The sequence below is a fragment of the Sus scrofa genome, chromosome 5, assembly GCF_054392235.1.
Source record: "Sus scrofa isolate SSC_HxYL_T2T_F1_AM1 chromosome 5, Sscrofa_HxYL_maternal_Yorkshire_Landrace_v2.0, whole genome shotgun sequence".
NCBI lineage: Eukaryota > Metazoa > Chordata > Mammalia > Artiodactyla > Suidae > Sus > Sus scrofa.
The window spans coordinates 107,447,434-107,471,930 of record NC_139387.1 but is presented as its reverse complement, the minus strand read 5'-3'; the positions used below and the strand labels follow the sequence as shown (position 1 = coordinate 107,471,930).

Sequence of the window (24,497 nt, the reverse complement as noted above, 5' to 3'; positions counted from 1 at the left end):
TGACAATGATTGTGCACAGCGGTGCAGAGTGGAAAAGTAAGGACAAGGCAGAAGAGGGGCGAAGATGAAGCCCGGGTATCTGGTTTGTCTTCAGGGGGAAGTCACTGCCCTAGGTCCTCTTCAATACTCCCGGGTCTTTTTCTGCACACGAGAGTTCTCTGTCCACTCAGTTTCCCTTCAACTATTCAGAACATTTGTTTTGTGTATGTTCACTATGCCAGACATTGCAAATGTTTAAAAAAGCAGAGGTTCTCTGAGTCCAGTTCTCTGAATTCGGTTCCCTGAATTATGCAGAGAGTCATAGACTCCTGGGCAGGGATAATTTAAGGAGTATGTAATCCACTCTCTCAACTGGAATTTGAGTCCCTCGTATGATAATCTTGCACACACACACGTTCGGCAGGTCTGTGTTGGACACAGTCATGAGGAGCAATGCTCCCAAGGGGTCAATTCTTTCTTCCCAGATATGTGGCTGTTAGCAGTTCTCGCCTAGACTCAGGCAAATTTACCTGTAACAACCTCTCACTTTTGGCCCAAGATCTTACTGTGTAGCCATAAAGAAGACATGTTATTGCCTTTTTTTTTTTTTTTCTGAATCTTTGTCTTCCACACTCCACACATTCCCAATTATTTCCAAAGAAAGGTACAGTTTGGTATCTTCCTCTGCAAATATGCTGCTTTGCGTACATCTGCTTCAAGCATATTTCTTAGAAAGAACACAATATCCAGCTAGGATCTGGTCAGTGAATAGAATTTTGGCCTTAACAGTTGCTTTTTGGATACTGAAAATCAATGGTGTTTAAGAGGCATTGCTAACTTGTCTTTTTTTTGCAGGAACTTTTTTTTCTGAGGAGCTTCAGTCAAACTTTATGCATCTCTTTATGCACAAGTAATCAATAGGTACGATTATGGAGTTGGATGCAGGTTTATATAAACAACTATTAAATTTCATCTTGTAAGATTTGCTTCTCTTTGTAAGGTCTTCCTTAAAATCATTTATCTAAAACTTAGCTATGTCTTCTAGCTTCATGCCTTTACAAATCTGATATCCTTATTTAAATCAAATACAAAAAGTGCTTCCATTTCACCAGTCATCAAGTTGCTTGCTCGGCTCCTTTGATTACAACAGCCCCATCAGTTATATTTCCATGTTAGTGTAATTCTAATCTCACGTTCATTTAGAAAGTAATTGAAATACCTCTCTAAACTCAATGTATGGTATTTCTATAGCATTTTTCCTCATCTACCTGTCTAGAAAATGTTTGATAAGTTCAAGGACACAGCTTATTCTTAAGGAACTCCATTTACTCTTGGTGATCAGTAATCCCCTTTCTTATTGTTCAAAAATAATCTAATAGATGTTTTACAATTAAAAGGGGGACTAATGGTAAGGTGACCATTTTTGGCTTGAAGAATATCCTTTAAATAAGAATATTAGGTGGCTTTAGGCTCACGACACTTTTCTCATTGTGCTCAAAGGCCAGAGACTTAGAGGAAGGATCATGTTCACTGAAACACTTAAATGAAATAATTTGTTTTTGTTACCGTCTCTCTACAGGCTCTTTGAAGAATGGAACTGCATAGGTCAAAGAGCAGCAGTTTCTAACAGAATTCTTGGGACGTAAAAGGCACTGAGTAAGTGACTAAAAAATTATCACTTGCGTCTTCCATTCATCCAGGATTTTCTTATAATGACTAATAATATGGGTTTATTTAGAAAAGGAGGTCATTTTTTCCAGTACATGTAACTACTTTGAGTTTTCATTTACTATTACTAATCCTTATTTTATTCTTTTCATTTTTCATGGGCAGAAAATACTGAGACCATACAAGGCTTCTGGTTCTACTCTGTAATCTATTAGCATTGTACCGCAGGCTCCATGCTCTTTCCATTCCTGTATATATGGAGTACTTTGGTTTTCGTTAGATTTCATTTTTTCCCAACAAATTTCAAAGGATTTTGGCCTTTGGCCTTTGGATCTTCTTAATTTTTAGGTTCGAGGCATTCTTAGAGTTGTCTCTGCCTGCGTCTTGGCAGGCCTATCTATGGTCAAATGGGAAGGCAATGACAGTCCTGGCACAGGCAGAAAAGACAAACTTCTGGAGTTCCAAGTGGGAAAGTGAAACATATTTTACCAGACAAATATTGAGAGCCCTGGGTTTCGGGTTTGAAATAGTCTACTTTATTAGATCTTTTGGAGTTGGTGGCCCAGGAGGGTTCCTCTCCAACCATGTCTGTGCTAAAGGAACCCTTGACTAGAACTCATCCAAGTACAAGTATCTCTTCCACATTAGACCAATCAGATTCTTTCACCTTGGAATTTTAAAATGTCAAATAGAAAATATAAGTTCTTGACAACACTCTACAGAAACATTACATAATCTGTTTTAGTTGGAGATTTTAGAATTGCTCTGGCTCTGCTATTTCTGAGATTTTCTATCTACCAGTAAATCCCCCTTTCTTGCTTTGTCCAGTCAAATGTACTTCCTGTAACATGCTTAAAAATATTTTTTTTTTTTTGGTGGGGGAAGTAAAGATATTTACCTTCCATACATCTGACATTATTTAGATGGGAAAATGTATCCAACGCTTCTAATACATGTCTTAAAATTAACCTCTGGAATACAACTCGTTATAAGCTTAACTTGGCACAGAGACAATAAATATTTACTAAATGAAAGAATGTTGTAAAATTTCTGTAATACTTTTAATTATGAATATTTTCAGTGACATTTATTTGGCTTAGAGACATGCAAACTCTGAAACTTTCAAATGCCAAAGATTAAAAGTGCCAAGTCTCAAAACACATTAAAGTTTATGCTCTGAAGGAGACCCTTAGGATCGCAATGGAAATAAATTAACTAAATCTATAGAGCTTCACTTTTATGTCTTTGAAGTTCTAACATAAAGATTCATTGGTAGTGATTAACTGTGACTGTTATGCTCCAAGGATAAAACTGCTACTCTGGAGGATGCTGCTGATAGCTGAGCTGGAATGCTAATTTCATTTTAATGATGTTGAAAAATTGATTTCAAATATGAAATCCATATTCATTTAGCAGTGATATCCATTCAGTAGAACACAGCAAATCCAACATATAATAATATATTACCTATATTACAACTAAAGATTGGAAATGATAAATTAGTCAGTATATTAATGTTCATATGGTATCTTTCAATTTAGTCTCAAGATGCAGAAGATTTCAACTCACATATATATTTTAATAAAAAATTACACAGTGTTAAATATAGGAGGAAAACATTAGCAGATAAAAATGGATGCAAATATTTCAGGATTTATATTTCTGGAGCTAAGTAACATTCATGGGTATTCTGTCAACTTTGAACATGTTCACTGTCTATCAAGAACTGTCATGAGAGGTATATTACTACTGAAATTGGCAACTGTATTCTCATAAGCTTCTGTAAAAATAAGCTTCTTAGAATCAAAAGTTTAGAGATAAAAATATTTTAGGTCAATAAAGTTTGACTCTCTTCTTTCTTTTCTTTCTCTCTTCTTTCTTTTCTTTCTCTCTTTCTTTTCTCTCTTTCTTTTCTTTCTCTCTCTTTCTTTTCTTTCTCTTTTCCTTCCTTCCTTCCTTTCTTTTCTCTCTCACTCTTTCTTTTCTTTTCTTTTCTTTCTTTCTTTTCTTTTCTTTTCTTTCTTTTTCTTTCTTTCTTTCTTTCTTTCTTTCTTTCTTTCTTTCTTTCTTTTCTTTCTTTCTTTCTTTCTTTCTTTCTTTCTTTCTTTCTTTCTTTCTTTCTTTCTTTCTTTCCTTCTTTCTTTCTTTCCTTCCTTCCTTCCTTCCTTCCTTCCTTCCTTCCTTTTCTTTCCTTTCTTTCTCTCTCTCTCTCTCTCCCTTCCTTCCTTCCTTCCGTCCTTCTCTCTCTCACTCTCTTTCCTTCTCTCTCTTTCTCTCTTTCTTTCTTTCTTTCTTTCCGGCTGCCCTGATAGCATATGGACGTTTCCAGGCCAAGGGTCGAATCCCAGCTGCATCTGGGACCTATGCCATAGCTGTGGCAAATGCAGGATCCTTAACCCACTGTGCCACAGCAGGAACTCCCAAATGACCTTTTTTTTTTTTTTTTTTTTTTTTTTTCCTTTTTATGGCTGTACCTGTGGCATATGGAATTCCCAGGCCTGGGATTGAATCAGAGTTGCAGCTGAGACCTAGGCCACTGCTACAGCAACACTGGATCCGAGCCTCATCTGCAACCTATGAGGAAGCTTGTGGCAATGTCAGATCCTTAACCTATTGAGTGAGGCCAGGGATTGAATCCATATCTTCACGGAGACAATGTAAGGTTCTTAACCTGCTGAGCCACAATGGGAATTCCGCAAATGATTTTTTACGTTTCATTCTTCTACTTTATACTTTCAATCTAAAGACTTAATAGGAGTTCTCCTTGTGGTGCAGTAGGTTAAGTATCTGACTGCAGTGGCTCAGGTCGCTATGGAGGTACAGTTTGATCCCCAGCCTCGTGCAGTGGGTTAAGGATCCTGCACTGCCACAGCTGTGGTGTAGGTCACAGCTGTGACTCAGATTTGATCCCTGGGCTGAGATCTTCCATATGCCACAGGGTATGGTACCAAAAAAAAAAAAAAAAAAAAAAGTCATTTGAATATAAATGTACTTATGACATTTCTGAATTTCCAAGAGAAAGGGAAACTCTTAAACTTTCAGGGAGGGAGACAGAGAGAGAGAGAGAGAGAGAGGAAAAAGAAATCCTACATGTAATACACAAAAGAACAACAATCAATTGACATCAGATGTAACTGGAAGCCAGGAGATCAGTATCTTAAAGTTTTGAGGGAAAACTATCTTAAAACAACAGTTTTAAAATTTTCAATTAATTTTAGGTATACAATATATTTACAGATTTCTGAGGATTTAGGAAGTTAGTCATAAACTTTATCAACACATTTCTAGATATGGTAAAATGGGAAACTGGCTCCTAAATATATTTCAGGAGAAAAAAAGTTATGAAATCTAGAGAGATATTACTATAAACACTCTGATATTTGTAAAATTCTCTTTTAGGCAAAGATTCTAATGACATAAAATTTCCATTCCTTCCTTGTGAGTTCATAGTTCTTCATGCTAGAGTAACATATTTATGGAATCAAAATATTGTAGATGATATTTTTAAGGAGAGGCAGGGCTTATACTTGTATATCTTGGGAATCTGTGACTATTCAGCTCTTCTGTGTCAGGTAACTATTTAATTTGAGGGTTCTGTTTTAGGATCCCCCCTTTTTCCATATACTTAAATCGCGTGCTAACAGGGTTTTTTTTCTTTTTTTTTTTTTTCAGGGCCACATCCACGACATATGGAGTTTCCCAGGCTAGGGGTCTGGCCTACACCACAGTCACAGCAACACCAGATCCAAGCCACGTCTGCAAACTACACCACAGCTCAGGGCAGCGCTGGATCCTTAACCCACTAAGCAAGACCATGGATTGAACCCACAACCTCATGGTTCCTAGTCGGATTCATTTCTGCTGTGCCACAATGGGAACTCCCATGTCCTAACAGTTTTATCAGTAATAAAGCTGAAATTTTCATCTCTTATTGTCTGACTCTTTGGTCTATCATCAAATAAATTCTAAACTTTTGGCAAAGAACAGAATTTCTATTTACTGGGTCTTCTAGATTCTAAGTGAACTTTGGAAAGTAGCGCAATTAAAGCACATTCAGAAATTGAGGTTTTTGGTAGGTTGGATGATACAAGATTTTGACACTGCAGTAGCTTCTATTCTGCTGCGCAGTTAGTTTTTGGAGTTGGGTGGATGACTTTAATTGGCCATCCTGAGCAAGTAGCTTTAGGTTTTAGCCTAAAACATTTTTTGGAGAGCTAAGAAAGGAAATAGTTCTTGAAGATCAGGATGACGGGTATAAAAAGGAAGTGGCGAAGTTCTCAGGTCATGTCTCAGAAATGGGAAAGATGTTCAGTTTGTTTAAAACAGAAAAGATATTTGCCTTCCAATGAAATCAAACAAAGTATGACGGAAAAGATTTCAGATTTCAGACACATTGAGAAAACTCTGGAGAATCACAATTTTAACATAGAGACATATATTGAGACAAATAAGTGATTCTATCCTTAGGAGATAGGAGATTAGGAGAACTATGCCATAGGCTAAGAAAAACTAGTCAAATTTTAAAGGGGAAGGCCAGACAAATTCATGCGAAGTATTCAAAGAATTACAAGATGTTTCAGTTTGACACAATTATTGTAGGCATTAATCATACTCTATATAAGCCTGCTGAAGAAATTTATAGAATTGAAGTTTAAGGGAAAGTACAGCCAAGATAAGTTGTAGAAAAAACGAGGTAGGCAGAACAGCAGATTGACTTCAGGCCTTAAAATCAGGTGTCGTTCTGAGGAAAGAATTGCACCTGCATGATAACGCACAACTCCAGCAGATAATACTCAAGAATTTTTAGAACAGTGGTTGCTTTAGCAGATGCGATAGTGATGATTTTCTACTTCTTATCACAAGACAGCAGCCAGAAATGTAAGAAAAACAAATGTCTGCATCAGACAGCAAAGTAAAAGCAGAACAAAGTAGGAACACAGTTCTAGTAAGATGTTCTAATCTGTGCATGTTTAATTAGCTGGGTGGTAAATGTACCTCAAATTAGACCTTTGTTTGGTGCTGCCAAAGCTGCAAATTTTTGAACTTTGCAAGAATTTGGAATGTCTTGAATGCTGCTCTCTGAAAGTGTCTTCCCCATATGGCTTTTTAAAATGTGTCATAAGTAACTTATTTAAAGAAGATTTCTCCTAATTAAATTTACATCCACAGATTGTCAATGGTAGATACCTGGTATCCTAGTAAAATAGTGTCCTAGTTTAAAACAAGATTTCTCTCCGGTTCTGCTGTTCCCACAGAGACGAATGAATCTCTGATAGGAACTTTGGGGACAGCCATCATTGGTCTAGGTAGTATGTCCTGGACACGTCATTCTGCTTGGTCAAAGGATAGCATAGAGAAAAACAATTAATAGGAAACCAAATCACTGAGACTATGCATGAAAAAGCCATAGGGTTCAACATTTTGAAATAGTTTGTTCCATTTTTATATATTTTTCAATGGAATTTACTTGAATTTTTCTCCATCTTAAAAGCAGACCAGTAAACACGAAGTGTAAACACAGAAAAGAGTATGATTACTTGAAGCATGCTAAAGAGGAGGTACTACCTTTTAAAAAAGAAAATTGGAATCGCTTAAACAGAATTTTGAATACTTTAGAAAATTTGAGAACATGTGGCCAATGTTTAATCATAGGTAATAACTTTGATAGAAATAAATTTTGAAACGATGTCATTTAAAAATAATTTGTCTCGCTTATCATATAAAATCCATTACATGGGGACACTTCATTCTCTGATAACCCAGAAAGCAAGCCATGGTACCATGGAAGTCCTAAATAAGTGTTAGCACTTACTTGTATATATATCTTATAAATATAGGTTGCATGTTTATGCTCATAGAGCTTTGGTGCAAGACAGTCAATAATATGAGATACACTTGGGCCTTTACATCATTAATTAACAATATCTTGCCTTGTTGGATCCATTTTAACCCAAATCCTATTATTCTATAGGAAATAGTTGTGCTAAGAAATGCTAGCCTTTGTTATCTTATAGATATATGTTAACATTCAAAACAAGTATTCTATTTACTATGTTTAAAAATTATATTTTGCCAAAACATATTGCAAAATAAAACAATAAAGTCAAGCATAGTAAGATCTTCAAACCGAGTCCAGAACTCAAATCACTTTCTGACTATGGGGATACTTAGGATATAAGAAATATAATTAATACTTAATTAATAAGATTAATATCAAATCAATCCAACAATGTATAAATGTAACAATTGCTAAACATTAATTCTAAATATATGATTATGTTAAATCATTGTATAATTGGAATTTTTAACTTTAGTAGTTGTTAAAAAGGATATTTAGTAGCTGTTTAAAAGGAACTATGTGAGGCATTGTCTCAATATTACCTTATAAGAAATATGAAAACTGGTCAGATAGTCATTATTTGTAAATATTTCATTTTGGAAAAAATGAAAATAAGCTTTTAAGAGAAATAAACTAAGTACATTAGCCAGGCTGTTTTGATTAATCTTATTCCTTTAGATTTAAAGTAATGTCAAATAAAGTGAAAGTTCTTTAGACTTCAAATAAATTTTAATATCAAAGGATATCTTTAGAAGATTTTTTCTTAATAAATAACTGTAAAATATAAAACATTGATAAACATCTTCCGAGACAGATGGTGATAATATTTAAATATATTTTTGAGTGATCAGTAATGAAGGAGAAAATATTTATTAATATGGAATGTGAGCATTTAATTGTATTCAAGAAATAATGCTCCCAAGGTCACTTCTTTTTTCTGCACAGCATGTCGCTACTAAATTTGGATATAAATCTAACTTTAGTAAGTAGAACATTAATGACACAATTAGACTAGTGAACGCTTAACTTGTAAGTACATATTTCTTCATTATTAGTAAATACCTGCACAGCACGTGAGAAGGCAAAATATGAGGTAAATTAATTAGCCTGACTCATATAATCACATGCACGTTTGTCACAGTAATGATAACTATAGCAATGAACACTGTTGCATAGGAAGGAAGGTAAACATGAAAACTATGAACCCTGCAAGAAAGATCTGAGAGGGAGGATGAGGAGTAACCCACCAATAGGTTCTGGAATCAGGAGAAATTCTTTGTCTTTTAAAGAACACAGCCTAAAGGTGCTATTTCATCACTGAAAATGTTACTCTGACTTTAAAAAAATATGTTATTTATGGACTTGCTTTCTACAGCTTTCCCAAACTGCCAGTTCTGCAAGTCATTTAAATGTTTCATATTACATGTGAATGAAAAAATACACTATCAGTTTCCTGACAGATGCAAAACAATCTGCTGTGCGTCTAAAATAAGTGTATATTCCCCCAGTCAGAGAAACATTCTCCTTTTTAAATACTCCATTTTAAGGGAAGGTCCTTTAATTGTTGTGAGAGAAAACATGAAGTTGGATGGTATTATACCAAATTAATACTGAATTTAACATCAAGTGGAATATTACATTAGCTGTAAGCCTGCATTTAAATATTCTAAATACACATGAGTTTTGAAAGACATACTTTGATCTCTCATAAAAAACTGTTTACTTCTACTATAGACCAAAGAGTTTTTATTTTAATAAAATTATAGCCATGAAACTGAAACACTGACGTTTTAGGGAACACCAGGACAATATTAGCTTCTGTCTATTGTTTTGTTTCCAATTATTCTCTCTCTCTCTCTTTCTTTGGACCACACTGCTAGCATGTGGAAGATCCTGGGTCAGGGATGGAACCCAAGCCACTGCAGTTTCCTGAGCCATAGCAATGGCAACACTGGATCCTTGACCTACTGAGCCACCAGGGAACTCACCAATCATTCTCTTTTTAATTCCCCGCAATGATAAAAAGTAAGTAAAAGAAAAAGAAGGAAAAAATCTCCAAACCTACTTTTTCTTCAGTCTTCTATCCTTCTCAGCTTGAGTTCCAAGTTTGCCTAACCCCAAGGACTCCTGAGCTGCAGCTTCCGTCTCCATAAAGCCTCCTGTGAAGAAGTAACTATTCAAATTAGGTTGGATACCTGGTGACAGTTTTGAAATTAAATTCTTAAAAGTTTTTTGAGCAACTGTTTAGTATCATTTTTTTTTTCTTTTTTGGACTGTCTTTGCATTTCCAACAGAATGTACATACAATGAATGACAAGGACATATAAACATACACTGGGAAAATGGGGGGAAAAAAGTTACCTATTGGTTACCATTCACCTGCACCTCGTAGCAACATATTACACGTGGCCAGCACATTATATTACAAACGCCAGAATATGTAGTCTGCAAGCCTTGAAGTCTATTTTTCTACTTTTCTCATGAAAAATGAAGGCGAGTGTGAGTTTTCTCAACACTTGAAGCATTCAGAATTTTTTCATGGATATAGGTCTTCAATTCCAAGTGGAGAGAATGGAGAAGCGTCTGCTGAGTTACAAAAACTTTTTGTATCCTGATCTGTAACTCTTTCTGCTCACCTGGCTGACTCCTATGTCCCTTACTACAAATCTGACTTCTAGACTTTCTTATGCTCTGGCAGACTTTGTTTTATTTTGTAATTTCTATAATAATATCGGGAAAAAAATTTAAATCTTTCTTCAAAAGACCCTGGAAAGAATTGTTTTTACCTAGTAGGTCACAAATTATTTGATTTAATGTTCAGTTTTATTGACCTTGAGATATATGCAATATATATAATCTTGGGATAAAAAGAGAAAGAATCAAAGTATGCTGGGCGTCAAATAATTTTTAAAAGGCAGTTATTTCATTCAGTATCTCTAATATACCATTGTTTCATAACTTATCTGTTGTAATTGAAAAATGGGAACTTTTTTTCTGGGCTCTATTTTCCCTTTGCAATGTGAAAAAAACGAAGTCAAACTAAATGAAAATTGCTCACTATTTTTAAGTGAGTTAAGGTATATGAGGTATATAAAAATATGTATATTTTTACTGGAAGAGATTTAAATTCCATTTAAGCCCAAGATTAAATAGAAAGATTTAAGTTAATGCTCTTAAAGAGACAACACAAAAACATTCAGCAATATGTCAATAAATAAGTACTCTTAAAGATGATTTTGTTGTAATTGTTTTTCATAATTTATTTTAGCAAATAATTTAAATACTAAATACTATTAATTCTGGAGTACTGACATATATGAGTTAATCTCACAGTCTAGTAACTCTGTTACTGAACTGGATAATTATAGGAAAGGCCTCTTATTTGCAAATATATTGACTGCTGTCTAGATCTTATTCAGGGATTCACAGTTTGAGGACTGAAATTTATTATATTCAATTATGTACATATGCAATTAATACTTAAAGAACTTTTTATTGTGAATGATTTTCACTGTCGATATTAGGAAAGTCATCCACTGGCTGACTGAAGTTCTCTTGGGGAAGATTTTTAAATGTAGGATTTTTCAATTACGCACAGTGAGTATATATTTTCATTTTATTTCTCTCATTGGTATACTTGACCTACTGTACATCCATGAATTATTATTCACAATCTGAAATTAACAATAAAATTTTTCTCTTGAAATATAAATGAAAATGAAAATGATTCACTTAAAAGTTACAAAATTCTTGATCAGTCCAGATAGAGACATGGAGATGGGTTAAGTAGATCCATTCCATAATCAATGAGACATTTTCAACCACCACGTGGTTGAATGAATCAGGCATTTTACTCTTCAGAGCCAAGAACGTATAAATTATGACTCATTTTTTTCCCCAGGAACCCAACATTTTAATTAGAGAACATTTTAAAAAAGTGAAAGCTCTGGAAAGGAAACAAAGAAAGCTCTAGAAGAATTTTGTGAGTCAACAGTAGACTCAGAAAAAATAATATTAGACTTTTCTTCTCATAAATAAAATAAAAGAATCAGGAACTTAGATATACTCTTGATTACTTCAGAATCTAATACACTTTGGAGTTCCCGTCGTGACGCAGTGGTTAACGAATCCGACTAGGAACCATGAGGTTGCGGGTTTGGTCCGTGCCCTTGCTCAGTGAGTTAACGATCCGGTGTTGCCATGAGCTGTAGTGTAGGTTGCAGATGCGGCTCAGATCCTGTGTTGCTGTGGCTCTGATGTCGGCCGGTGGCTACAGCTCCGATTCGACCCCTAGCCTGGGAACCTCCATACGCCATGGGAGCGGCCCAAAGAAATAGCAAAAAGACAAAAAAATAAAAAGAATCTAATACACTTTGAAAAGTATTTAATAAAGAATTGTGGGAGTTCCTGTCGTGGCTCAGCAGAAATGAATCTGACTAGCATCCATGAGCACGCGGGTTCAATCCCTGGCCTCGCTCAGTGGGTTAAGGATCTGGTGTTGCCATGAGCTGTGGTGTCTCCCCTTTGCAATGCCTCTTTTCTTTACGTTACCATTCACTGTTAACATCTGCTAGGGTGGTTACGTGTGTCCTATTCTTTTTCCTTTACAGTAATTATTATTAGGGCTTTCTGAAGACACGGGAGAGCTGGTGTTTCCCAGGTAGTAAATGTGTTAAAAGTCCGATGGAGCAGATGACTCCCTCAGAAGCAGTGAAAGTTTTAACATCACTACCTCTTCACATGCGATTACCATTTTCCTGAACAGGTAAACTGCCTCCAGACATGATACTTGATTGCTCTTACTCCTCATTCTTACTTCTGCTTGGATACCTGTCCCTGGAACCTGGATCATTTCATTTGTGTGTTTCTTCTGCTTCAAACTGCTGCCTCCTAATCTCTGCATTTCCAATCTCTCCACAGCTAGGTAACGTGACCCTCAAGCTTCATCATGTCTTTTGTCTGATAATTTGGTTTCACACTCCTGACCCCTGTCTATACCCACTTCCCAACTAACTATAAAGAAGACCCAGGTCCTTTTCCATTATGTTTCCCTTGGAGTCTGTTCTCTTCGGTGGCTTCAGTACCCGTTGTTCAGAAACAAGTCCTATTTTGAACTCAAGCTTTACACCTTTCCAATTTTGTAAGAAAACTGCACTTAGATGTTCCAGTAGAATCAAACATATCCAGAGAGAAAAACATTATCCAAACTCTTTACTAACATGTCTATATATTTTATAAGACAATATGTAATGCATTATGTGATGTCTTTTTTACTATTGCCTTCTTTACTTTTTTATGCATTTATGTGTAATATTCTCAAGAATTTATATACAGATTTTTTTTTTCTTTTTCTTTCTCCTTCTTCTTCTTCTTTTTTTTTTTTTTAGGGCCACACCTGTAGCATATAGAAGTCTCCAGACTAGTGGTCGAATCAGGGCTGCAGCACCACTGGATCTAGCCCTCATCTGTGACCTGCACTGAAGTTCATGGCAATGCCAGATCCTGAGCAAGGCCAGGGATCGAACACGCATCCTCATGGATACGAATTAGGTTCTTAACCTGCTGAGCCACAGAGGGAATGCCAAGAAGTTATACACCTTCTGAAATAAATAATGATTTTAATTTCATCACATTCCCAAATATGTTCCACAGGACTAGAAGCTCAAGGAGGAGGACAGTGTCTGGAGCAGGAGACCAGGAAGGGAGAGCTGGGAACCACTGCAAACTCTTGTACCAGGCAGCTGCTTTGCCTCAATGATTAAAATCATCTCAATTTCTGTATAGTATAGAATGTGGGTCGTTATGTAATCTTTAGATATTTTCAACTCTGAAAGTCTATAATTTTAAAAATAAAACCCCATTTCCATAGTAAATAACTCAAGATATATATTTTGTAGAAAGAAGTGTTGCTGGCTATAAGGCTTAAATGTTAGAGCTGCATAGATTCGGCATTATTAGGGCTGAAAGAGATCTTACAGATCAGCCAGTCCAGCTTCCCTTCCGATGCCTGGATCCCTTCCACAGCAGTTCTTCCTAGAATTTACCTCGCTTCTGCTTGACAGTCTCCAGTGATAAGAACTCATTACTTTACAATAAAGCTTGTGTGTATAATTCTGACTCCCTAGTGTTCTTTCTTACAATAAGATGAAGTTAATCCTTCTACGACTTTAATGCTTGGGTTTAAGTTTCGTATCCTCACTCAACAATGAAAAGGCCAATGCGTCTGCCACATAACAGCCTTTCAAATATTCATAATCAGCTGCCTAGACAGGTCGATAAGGAGAATAGACACACCCATGTATTTACCTAATCCTCACGTAATTTCAAGCCTCCCCATCAGCTTAATCCTCCCCTCCAAACTCCCTCCAAGTTTATAACATGTCTCTGAGAGCACAGTAACCAGAAATGGATACTACCCGTTGGCTGCTGTTTTACTGTAGTGGAACAGAATGGAAATGTCTTCTTTCATCTCAATATTGTTTGTCTATTAATGTGGCCTAAATTCATTAACTAATATACTGATTTTAGAGTTATGTGAAACTTCTAGATTTTTCTTGTAAAAAAAAATGCTTCCAAGAGTTATAATCTTCAAGTGGGATATTTTGGATCTTCCATATCTCAGACTTTTGAAGTAGTCTTTAAGGAAGAAGACTGTCGTTTTTTTTTGTTTGTTTGTGATTTTTATTCTTATCAATGATCCATAAATCAGATCATCGTGCTATTGTGCTTGGTTCATGTCCAAGTGGTTGGCCAATGAGTTGATCAAGAACAGAATGAGTCCTAATCATGCCATCAAAAACCTTGATCTGAGGTAGCATCACTCCCTTCATCATCGTTATTAAAAGAGGATCATTCAACCAGCTGTAAATTCTACCTAATTTTTTCACCACCCAGGCCTCATTTTGGCATCTTGTCTTCAGGATTGTCAAGGGGCACAGCTCGCCCAAATGCCTTTCCTGTTCTGTTTCTGAGTAACTTTCTAGAAGAAACAAACAAGCTTCATTGGACATGGCTATTTTAAACACAATTTGCTTTGTTTCAAAACAGGTTGATGCCTTCAGATAAAATTAGAAGTCAAACCAGTCAGAATTCCACTTACTGATGCCTAAGTATGGATCTTGGGGTTCAGAATCCCTGTTCCTAGTTGTCGTGACACAACAGACGATGTATCAGGTAAAACTTTTATGGGCCAGAAACATACTGAAGTTCTTGTTTTAAGTGAAAGGTTGTCTGTGTTTAATGTACGGTCCATCTTACAAAACTGAATGTTCTCGGACGCCAACACCATTTTTCTAAAGTCCACAGTTGGTACTCTGGACTTCATCGTGGTTCAACACATGCTATTCACTCAAAGTAGGATCAAAGAAATGATCTGGATTATCAGAGTTCCCTGCCCCTGTCCCTCAAAATATCAGCTCTCTGAAGCTTCAGTGTCCTCTTGTTAATGCCTCTTGTCTGGATAGTGTTTTGCAGATGGGGTCAGATTGAAAGTTTTGGAAGAGTTCCACTTATTTGCATATTTTGTTCACATAAGATAAACCGTCGTTTTATTCCTTTTTTTTAAATTTTAAAATTACTAAATAAAATAATAAAAATGAGAACTTTTAATTCCTGTTTGGGTCTGGGCAGTTTTTCCAATTATCAGTTTATTTTGGTTGGTGGCTTTTTAGATTGTTCTTACTTGTCCATGCAATTCACTTATATCTACATTTGTTACAGACACGGCTTTGGTACCAAAATCTTTTTTTTAATGGTTAAAAATTAAAGAGTAGTTGATTTACAATGTTGTGCCAATTTCTGCTGTATAGCAAATGACTCAGTCATACCTATATATACATTCTTTTTATTGATTGATTGATTGATTGTCTTTTTAGGGCTGCAACACGGCTTATGGAGATTCTTGGGCTAGGAGTTGAATTAGAGCTACAGCTGCTGGCCTATGCCACAGCCATAGCCACAGCAACACCAGATCAGAGCTGAGTGTGCGATCTACACCACAGATCACGGCAACCCGAGATCCCTAACCCACTGAGCAAGGCCAGAGATTGAACTTGCATCCTTATGGATCCTAGTTGGATTTGTTTCCACTGAGCCACAATGGGAGCTCCTATACATTTTTTTTAAAACATTATTTTCCAACATGGTCCATCTCAGGAGACTGGATCTTACTGTGCCGTACAGTAAGATCTTATTGTATACCTACCAACATTTTTAAAAATCTGTTTTTGGAGTTCCCGTCATAGCTCAGTGGTTAATGAATCTGACTAGGAATGCTGAGGTTTCAGGTTTGATCCCTGGCCTCGCATAGTGGGTTAAGGATCTTGCATTGCTGTGCCTGTGGCGTAGGCCGGTGGCTACTGCTCCGATTAGACCCCTAGCCTGGGAACCTCCATATGCTGTGGGTACGGCCCTAGAAAAGGCAAAAAGACAAAAAAAAAAAAAAAGACCTGTTTTGAGGAATAGGTCATTTAGTTCAGATATACTGCCTAAGTTTACAATCATCATAAATATAATTGTGAGTGTGTTACCATCCTCAAATTGCTTTAATAATAATCCAGCCTTTGATGTCTTAACCTATCTTCCATCTTAAGACTAAACTTGCTTCTAGAATCTTATGTGTGCAAGTCAGGATGTAGAAGGTTATAAAGTCATTGACAGATGAGGAAGTAAAAATAGCAGTTGTGGACGACTTGCTTAAGCTTGGATTATAAGGTAGGGAAAAGATAAGTCAATATCTAGGGAAGACGGCAGGATTAAGGAATGACTTTAAAAATAGAGATTAGGTATGAGCACATTTAAACATGAGTGGAGACATCAAAGATGCATCTTGATGCATAAATCAGGGAAGAAAAGTTGTGGTCACTGGGCTAAGTCTTTTTTTTTTTTTTTGGTGTCTTTCTAGGGCCGCACCCATGCCATATGGAGGTTCCCAGGCTAGGGGTCAAGTCGGAGCTGTAGCCGCCAATCTACCCCAGAGCCACAGCAACTTGGGATCCAAGCCACGTCTGTGACCTACACCGCAGCTCAGGGCAACACTGGATCCTTAACCCACTGAGCGAGGCCAGGGATGGAATCCATGCCCTCATGGATGCTAGTTGAGTTCGTTAACCACTGAAGTGTGACGGGAACTCCTGGGCTGCTGAGTCTTTAAGGGACCTTAATACATCCTGACTCTGTCGTATACTCCAGGAAATAACTGGGAGTATTTATGGGCCCTCTATCTCCCTGCTCTCCAGCTAGATTATTAAACTTGTTTTGGCATCTTTTCACTTTGGGGCTGATATAGAACGAAAGTAAAAGAAAATTTAAAGTAAAAAGAAAAAGAAACTAAAACCAGATCCCCAAATCTGCTAGAAGGAATATTTCCTCTGCCAGGAAACTCTCCCTAAACTCAGTTGTGACCTTCAAGGAGGCTCACATTTATGTTTTATCTTTTAAAATACTTTCCCTTTAAAGCAATTTTAGCTTTATTCAAATGCTTTTCACTGTGTTGCTTCCTTTGAGTTTTGGGGTTTCCACATTTATACTGACTCTGCTAGTAACACATTTGTAAAAATAGATTCTATGTATACTGAGTTTGATTTTCCATGATTATGGGTTATCTGTGCAGTCACATTGACTGATCCGTCATATCTGAAGTTCACTTTATTACCCTAGCTTTTCAGATCGTTATATAAGGCAAATAATACCCTGTTTAGAAATATTCTTTCCTATGAATAACTAAGAATTCCTCCCTGGCTGTTTGCTATTCCTGATAGATTCGCGTGAACATTTTCATAGTTTTATTTAGAAAGTTTTCTTCCTTCACACCTCATTTCATTCGAAGGCATCTAGCATAGCTATTCGCAGATTATCTTTGCTCTGCTTTTATGAGCGATAAGTTTTAAACCTTAGGACATGGTCCCAAGTTTCACACGTGGTTCTTGGACAGTAGCATCCTTCGACTGCGTTACTTTCTACGCCATCGTTTCCCGTCTTCTCTTCTATTTTCGCCGACAGAAGAAAGAACGTTGGTACTGCTTCTACGTCTAATTTTCCAGATCAAGATACTCAAGTCATCACCACGCGAGACGTTTCCCTGATTCCTTCTGATGAGTGACTCCTACGTGGAAGCCCCTGGGTTTGATAAGTTTTCAGGGTCTTCCCTTCACGACCTTGATGTACACGTTTCAGGGCAAAAGCAGACCTAAGTTTATGTCCCGCAGCCAAAGTATCCGTGGTACCTTGTACTGTTTATTCTGGTAAAAATACAATTCCCAGAGCCTACGTGTGCCTGTATCTTCTTCTTATTTTCTCAAGTGTTATTTCTTTTTTAAATTTTTTTTGCTCTTTTTTTTTTTTTTTTTTTTAGGGCCGCACCCATGGTGTATGGAAGTTCCCAGGATAGGAGTCCAATTGGAGCTGCAGCTGCTGGCCTCCACCACAGACACAGCAACACCTGTGACCTACACCACAGCTCAAGACAATGCCAGATCCCTAACCCACTGGGCAGGGCCAGGGATAGAACCTGCATCCTCATGCATACTAGTTTGCTTCATCACCGCTGAGCCACCATGGGAACTCCTCAAATACTGTTTCCAATAAAGACTTTTATTCTTGGTGTCTCCTGGGACTTTGATTCACCCTCAATATAGCTTCTTTATAGCACCTGAGGTATAGCTTTTTGTCCTTGTCTTCCTCATTAGCACTGGAGGCCTGGCTGTGCTTCCAACACTGGCACTGGTTATACTCTACCTCTGCTGTTCTCTGGAATAAAACAAAGGTTCTCAAAGCTCATAAATCTTCCATAGCATAGTCTTGAATAACTATTGCTATTTTCTGACCTGGATGGATTGATAAGAATGTAATTATAATTGATTTCCTTCTCGTCTGTTCTGACATAGAGACACACAGTCACTGAGAATGGATAAAAGGCTATGTTTCTAGAAGACTCCATATTTTTCTAGACTTTAAAGTATATCCTGAATACCCTGATGATGACTATGAATAGTTATCAAATAAAACAAATTTTAAAACAATGTACAGCTTTTCTTTTTCCTTTTTAAGGCTGCACCTGCAGCATATGGATGTCCCCAGGCTTGGGGTGGAATCAGAGCTGCAGCTCTGTGGCAATGCAGTATCTGAGCTGCATCTGTGACCTACATCACAGCTTGTGGCAATCCCAGATACCTCACTCACTGAGCGAGGCCAGGGCTGGAACCTACATCCTCACAAAGACAACGCTGGGTCCTTCACCCACTGAGCCACAATGGGAACTCCAAATAAAACAAATTTAAAAAAAAATCTCGGCATGCACATCTTACATCACCCAAATAATCACCTTCTCTCTTCTGTCCTTATGCAGTAACACTAAGGGGTTCCTCTCCTGGGAATGGGAAATCGAAGAGGATTTAATTCTCTCGCTGATTAACACTCGACCACACGACGGGCTGCCCACGTGTTCTAAACATCGGTTTCCTGTGACTTCTGATGTTCTGTGTGGGCTTCACAATGTGGAAGTTGGGTTAGGGTTAGGGTTAGGTTGTAAACCTAGGTTACTAGTTGTAAACCTACAAATATGGATATTATTTTCAGAAATTCTTGTGGTGTCAGGGCAGTAAACTAAGTCTGGGGATGGGGGTGTTACTTGTGAATTTCTTTATTTGAGAATCCAAAAGTAGTGCTAAGAAATGTGCATCATTTTGTTCATCACTTACCGTTAGAGGTAGGAGCTACATCCTTTTCCCTGCAATTTAACTCCAGCTCTAAACTGAAAAGTAGGAGAAAGGGTGGGGGTTGGGGGGAAGAGGTCCTTGTTCATATTACATAAATTCCAGCTATTATTCTTGCAGAAATCAAAAGGGCTCAAACACTCTTCAGCCAAAGTGGATTTACAAAGCTGATGAATAGAAAGTTTGTCAGGCAGGGAAATAAAACGATGAGAAATAACATGAAAGATAGACAGATACTCAGAAGTGAGGAAAAGACATGGCAGTGGAACAGGAAACACATGCATACTTACGGAGCTGCCCGAGTCGAGCTTTTTCTTTTTTACCAAACAAACGTCCTATTGAAGACTTGATTCCTTTCTTCTTGGGGGCTTTGTGAAGGGAATCTTGGCTGCTGTTGGCACTGCCAAGCCCAAGGCTTTCGGGCTCTAGGGAGGCAGATAAACTGCTGCAAAACACAAAAGAGGGCAAACTGCTTGCTTTAATGCACCATTTAGAAGGCGCACAATACTTAATTTCTTGATGAAAGTACAAAAGGAGGAATGAGTAGACTTTGAATGTTATTTTCTCTTTTTCTTCCCATGTTTCTTTCCTCAGCCTTAGGGACATGGGCCTCCAAATTTTCTCTAGAAAATTTTATTCTTTTCCAATAATTTTTTCCTTATTTTTCAGACACTATCAACCTAATCAATGAACAAAGATTGGATTATTATTATTATCATTTTTTTTTTTTTGGTCTTTTTAGGGCTACACCCAAAGCATATGGAAGTTCCCAGGCTAGGGGTTGAACTGGAGCTGCAGCTGCCGGCCTATGCCACAGCCACAGCAACTCAGGATCTGAGCTGCATCTGTGCCCCACACCACAGCCCACGAAAATGCCAAATCCTTAACCCGCTGATCAGGGCCCAGGGTGGATCCTGCATCCTCATGGATACTAGTCAGGTTTGTTACTGCTGAGCCACAGGGGGAACTCCCTAGGTTGGATTATTAAGTGCATACTAAAAGACCTTCTATAATTTAGCCCTTCACCCTTTACCTATTCATTTCTTGCAGAGTTTGTTTTTTAAATTTTAAACGTAATGACTTGTGACAAGAAATTTAAATTTAACTAATAAAGTTAGGCTCTTATTCTAGCCCATGGTTTTACTGGATTTTCCTCTAGTCATTTCTCTCTCTCTAATTCACTGAATTTTAAATCACCTCAGTAAGGTTTTTGAAGTAACAATCATATACCCTAGAGATTACTATATATTTTTCCTTACAGTTCTCAGGTATTATTTTAGGTTCATGATAAGCTGAAAGGATTCCCAAGCAGTTGATCTTGGTTTTGCTACTGGTCAATGTATTTGACATTGTATTAATAGAGTACATTCAATTTTTATTATTTTTACAGCTCTTAAATTTGACGATATCATGATGAATTATTTAACTTTATTTAGTTATCCTAATGAATCTGAGTTCACATTCTCTAAACTCCAAAAACTACTACTTTTCATATGTTACAATATAATTCACTCTTATTTTTTTTGAGAATGAAGTATATATTTTAAAGCTGGAGTAACTTTTTTTTTCACGTTTTTTTTTCTAACATTTAATTAGAAATCAAAAATAAACAAAACAGAAAGAAAAAAATGTCTGCTGGCACAGGAAGCTCGTTTTCAAAAATGTTTATAGTAAAACATTCTATTTGGAAACTTCTTACTTAAATAAAGTATTAATCATTAAGTTATTACATTCAGTTACATAAGTTATGTCCTCAGAGATGCTGTAATTGATGACAGTTAAAGAACATACATTTAAGACTTAAATTGTGGAGTTCCTGTCATGGCTTAGTGGTTAACAAATGCAACTAGGAACCATGAGGTTGTAGGTTCCATCTCTTGCCTTGCTCAGTGGGATAAGGATCCGGCTTTGCCATGAGCTGTGGTGTAGGTTGTAGAAGTGGCCTGGATCCTGTGTTGCTGTGGCTCTAGCCTAGGTAGGCAGCTACAGTTTCCACTAGACCCCTAGCCTGGGAACCTCCATTTGCCACTGGTGCGGCCGCAGGGGAAAGAAAAAAAAAAAAAGACAAATTGCATGCTTTGATTTATTTATGACATAAATTACTATAGAGATCTGCTTTAAATTTTTAGTGGATGGAAAGGACGGTATGAAGAGTTACTATGACAAATGGGATAATTTCCCATGTAAACTTTTCTTCTAATATTTCAGCAAACGCGTTTTTTTCTTTTCTCAGGAGGAGCTGTTATAGCTGGCAGCAGCAGCTCCCAAAGGGAGATTTCCATACCTGTCTGTGAAAGGTAGTGGGGCGCAGTCATGGACTTTTCAGACCTTAATTATCCTTCCATGAGAAGGATATTTTTATAATCCTTAGAATCCCTTTAATTGTTTGTAATTATTCCTGATCAGTCCTTGTAGCCTGTAGCCTGAGTCCATTTTAACAGGAACTATCCACTAAAAATAGAAGTTATTCTCATAAGTATCGGTCAGTAACAAGATCTTAAATATACAGTTAATTTTAAAAGTAAAAATTTGATCTCAGAATGAAAATTTGGCTTTTTCACAAGTGACACTGTGTAGAGGGAGCAGGAGACCTATAGCTCAAATCAAAGGTTTTATAGACCTTTTTCAGGAGTTTGATAACACCAAAGGAAGAAGAGTGTTTGTGGAAAGAGACGGCACAATGTGCAAGGTCCTACCTCCGGGCATCATTGTGGTACGAAGAAGGGAGGGTGTGAGTCATCCTGATGGCTCTAGGGGTAGGGGGAGGAGAAGTTTCACATTTAATTGTTGCTTTATCCTCCCGACCGTCTTCTTCTACCACTGCAATCTAGAAGCAAAAACAATAACATCAGATGAACTCTTTTTAAATTTCAACTGAAACTGATGAAAGCAGAGCATCATCAAAGCAAGGCTAGTTGAGTAATTTTAATATAAAAACAAAACAAGAACCTTGGGGCACATAGCTCCTACATACATAATTTCACATTATTAAAGAGTGTGAATTTCATAACTATTTAAAAGTTAGGACACTCCTGTTAAAACACGCACAGCACAAACACATATATAACACACACAGGCTCCCTAAAGAAAAAGCATTTAAGAGTCAACACCATAGATCAATATTCAGGGACTACTGAAAAGCTATCTTGAGATCCATTTGAACACATCAAAAAAAAAAAGCACTTTATAAAAAGTTGTTTAACTTATATTTGAGCTAATTCACTAAAATATGCATAGTCAGGTTATCATAACACAGGCATCTTCTAAGTGGGAGATTTTTAAAGTGAGAGGTTGGCAAAATATAACTTTATGAGATAGTGTTTTAAATCAGGCTAATTAAACGTGTTCCAGGATGTTTTAAAAAGTTGCGGTTTATAAGAAAAAAACTTTCTTTTTAGAGTGGGAATAATAAAAGGTAAGAACAGAAGTCTTTCAAATTATTTCATTTCACGACCTCTCATGGGAAAATTGACAAAGGCATACAGAATATAAAAAGGTGAAAGGAATTCCTTCAAAGTGTTTAGTTCAGGGTGCAGAACAATCCAGGATACCATAAATTTTGTCAGACAAGGACATATAGGACTGCATGAAAATAAGGCTTTTACTCAATCAACTTAATTGTACAATAAAGATATTTTTAAAAACAAGAATGCATTTTCTCATAGCACCACTGTCCATTAAAACAATGGACAGTGAGAGAGAGAGAGAGAATGAGGTAGGAGGTAGATGAGAGCCTAACAGCTGAGACCTTTAGGCTGAACACCCTGGGCCTCCTTCCTCTCTGACACTTCAAGAAGAAATTTAATGGCAGGAGCTAAGCTCTGCTGGAAGAGAAAGAAAAGACGGCCACTTCAATCACTCCGGGGTCAAGGAGATTTCTCCAATGACACATGTTCAGTAAGACGCCTAGGGGTCAAAAAGTGAGGGGGTGCCAGACAGTAGTACGTCCTGATACCATCCCCAAACCCTCCGCTCTGGAATCCACCTTGACCAAAAGATGTGCATGAATATTGGGGAGGGTCCTGTGTCCAGTCATGTGAGAGAAATAAACTAAATGGCCAAAAGCAAACAAAGACCCGGAAGAACTGTCCTATACAGATTTAAATCACCACTCTGGTGCGCTCCTTACTCAGGGCAACACCTGCACCCCACCCCTCTTTAGGGTGTGTGTTACTTTGTTTCTGACTTACATAAATAAACCACTTCTCCGTGTGCTCGCCCATATGCTGTCCTGCGACTCTAACAATAAACTCTTTACAGTCTTTGCCTCCTGGAAACATTCTTGCTTTCAACAGGGGGCCAGAATCAGGGTAATTCTGCTCCTAGCCTCTAGCTAGTCTAGTGGCTAGGATTCCTGGTTTTCATCCAGGCCACCCAGGTTCAATTCCTGAGCAGAGAATTAAAATGTCACTTCAAGCCATCACTCACTGCAGTCTCTCTGAGATCAAGAAGAGAGAGTGAGGACAGAGAGAGAGAGAGAGAGAGAGAGAGAGAGAGAGAGAGAGAGAGGAAGAAGGAGAGAGAGAGAGAGACTGTGGAACGTGTAGCTAAAAGATACATGATTCTAGAAGATCCGATGAAATAAGTTCTCAACATGGCCATAGCAAAAAAAAAAAAAAAAAAAAAAATTAAAGCTATGTTTCTATCTTATGTCTATACAATGTCTTGCTTATTTCTACATTAAGCCATTATGCATAAAAAGCGTTTATGTATGATAAAGACTGCATGTATTGGAGGAAATTAATGAATTTGCTTGTCTGGGATCTTGTCATTTGAGTTTAGACTACTTTTTAACAGGTTAGGTAGTCATCTTAATAGGATTTCCTCTTTCCATTTCAACGAGCACAGAGCCACCAGAAGACTCTTTCAAGAGCTGCTTTCAGCATGATGTCCATACTGCGGAAAGGTCTTTTTAAACTCACATCTCATCTGAACTCAGAAAGCAGGTTTTCAAACTCCTCCTAATTTGCACTTATTTTTTCACATTTGCATGATATGACCATGACTGTTTCCCACAATTGCTTCTGCTGAGCCTGATTACTTCCTGGGTCCAGATTTTTTTTTTCCCTGAGACACTCTCTAATGAAATGCCCTCCTCTCTCCACATGGCCAGTCAAACTAGGTCAATTTTCAAAATATCAGCTCTTAAAGACAACACGCACTCTGAATAATATTTAGAGCTCACATGATGTAAGCAAAGAGGAAAAGAAAGGGGTCATATTCAGAGACAGATTTCATTCCTGATTTCTCTTATTTGTTGAATGATATGTGCTAATTACTTACCTGCTCTAAGATTAAAT

General features: G+C 37.2%; 1 protein-coding gene across 50 annotated transcripts in view; it reads right to left on the bottom strand.

The window, feature by feature from the left end:
• Nucleotides 1-24,497, bottom strand: part of PPFIA2 (PTPRF interacting protein alpha 2) — a 461,887-nt gene that overhangs the window by 50,050 nt on the left and 387,340 nt on the right. For all 50 annotated transcript variants that reach the window (XM_021093032.2, XM_084957697.1, XM_021093042.2 and 47 more), the window contains 3 exons: nt 21,894-22,024; nt 19,488-19,642; nt 9,552-9,645 (listed from right to left, as the gene is read on the bottom strand). In XM_021093032.2, coding sequence (XP_020948691.1) covers nt 9,552-9,645; nt 19,488-19,642; nt 21,894-22,024 — 380 coding nt within the window. The remainder of the gene's footprint in view (nt 1-9,551; nt 9,646-19,487; nt 19,643-21,893; nt 22,025-24,497) is intronic.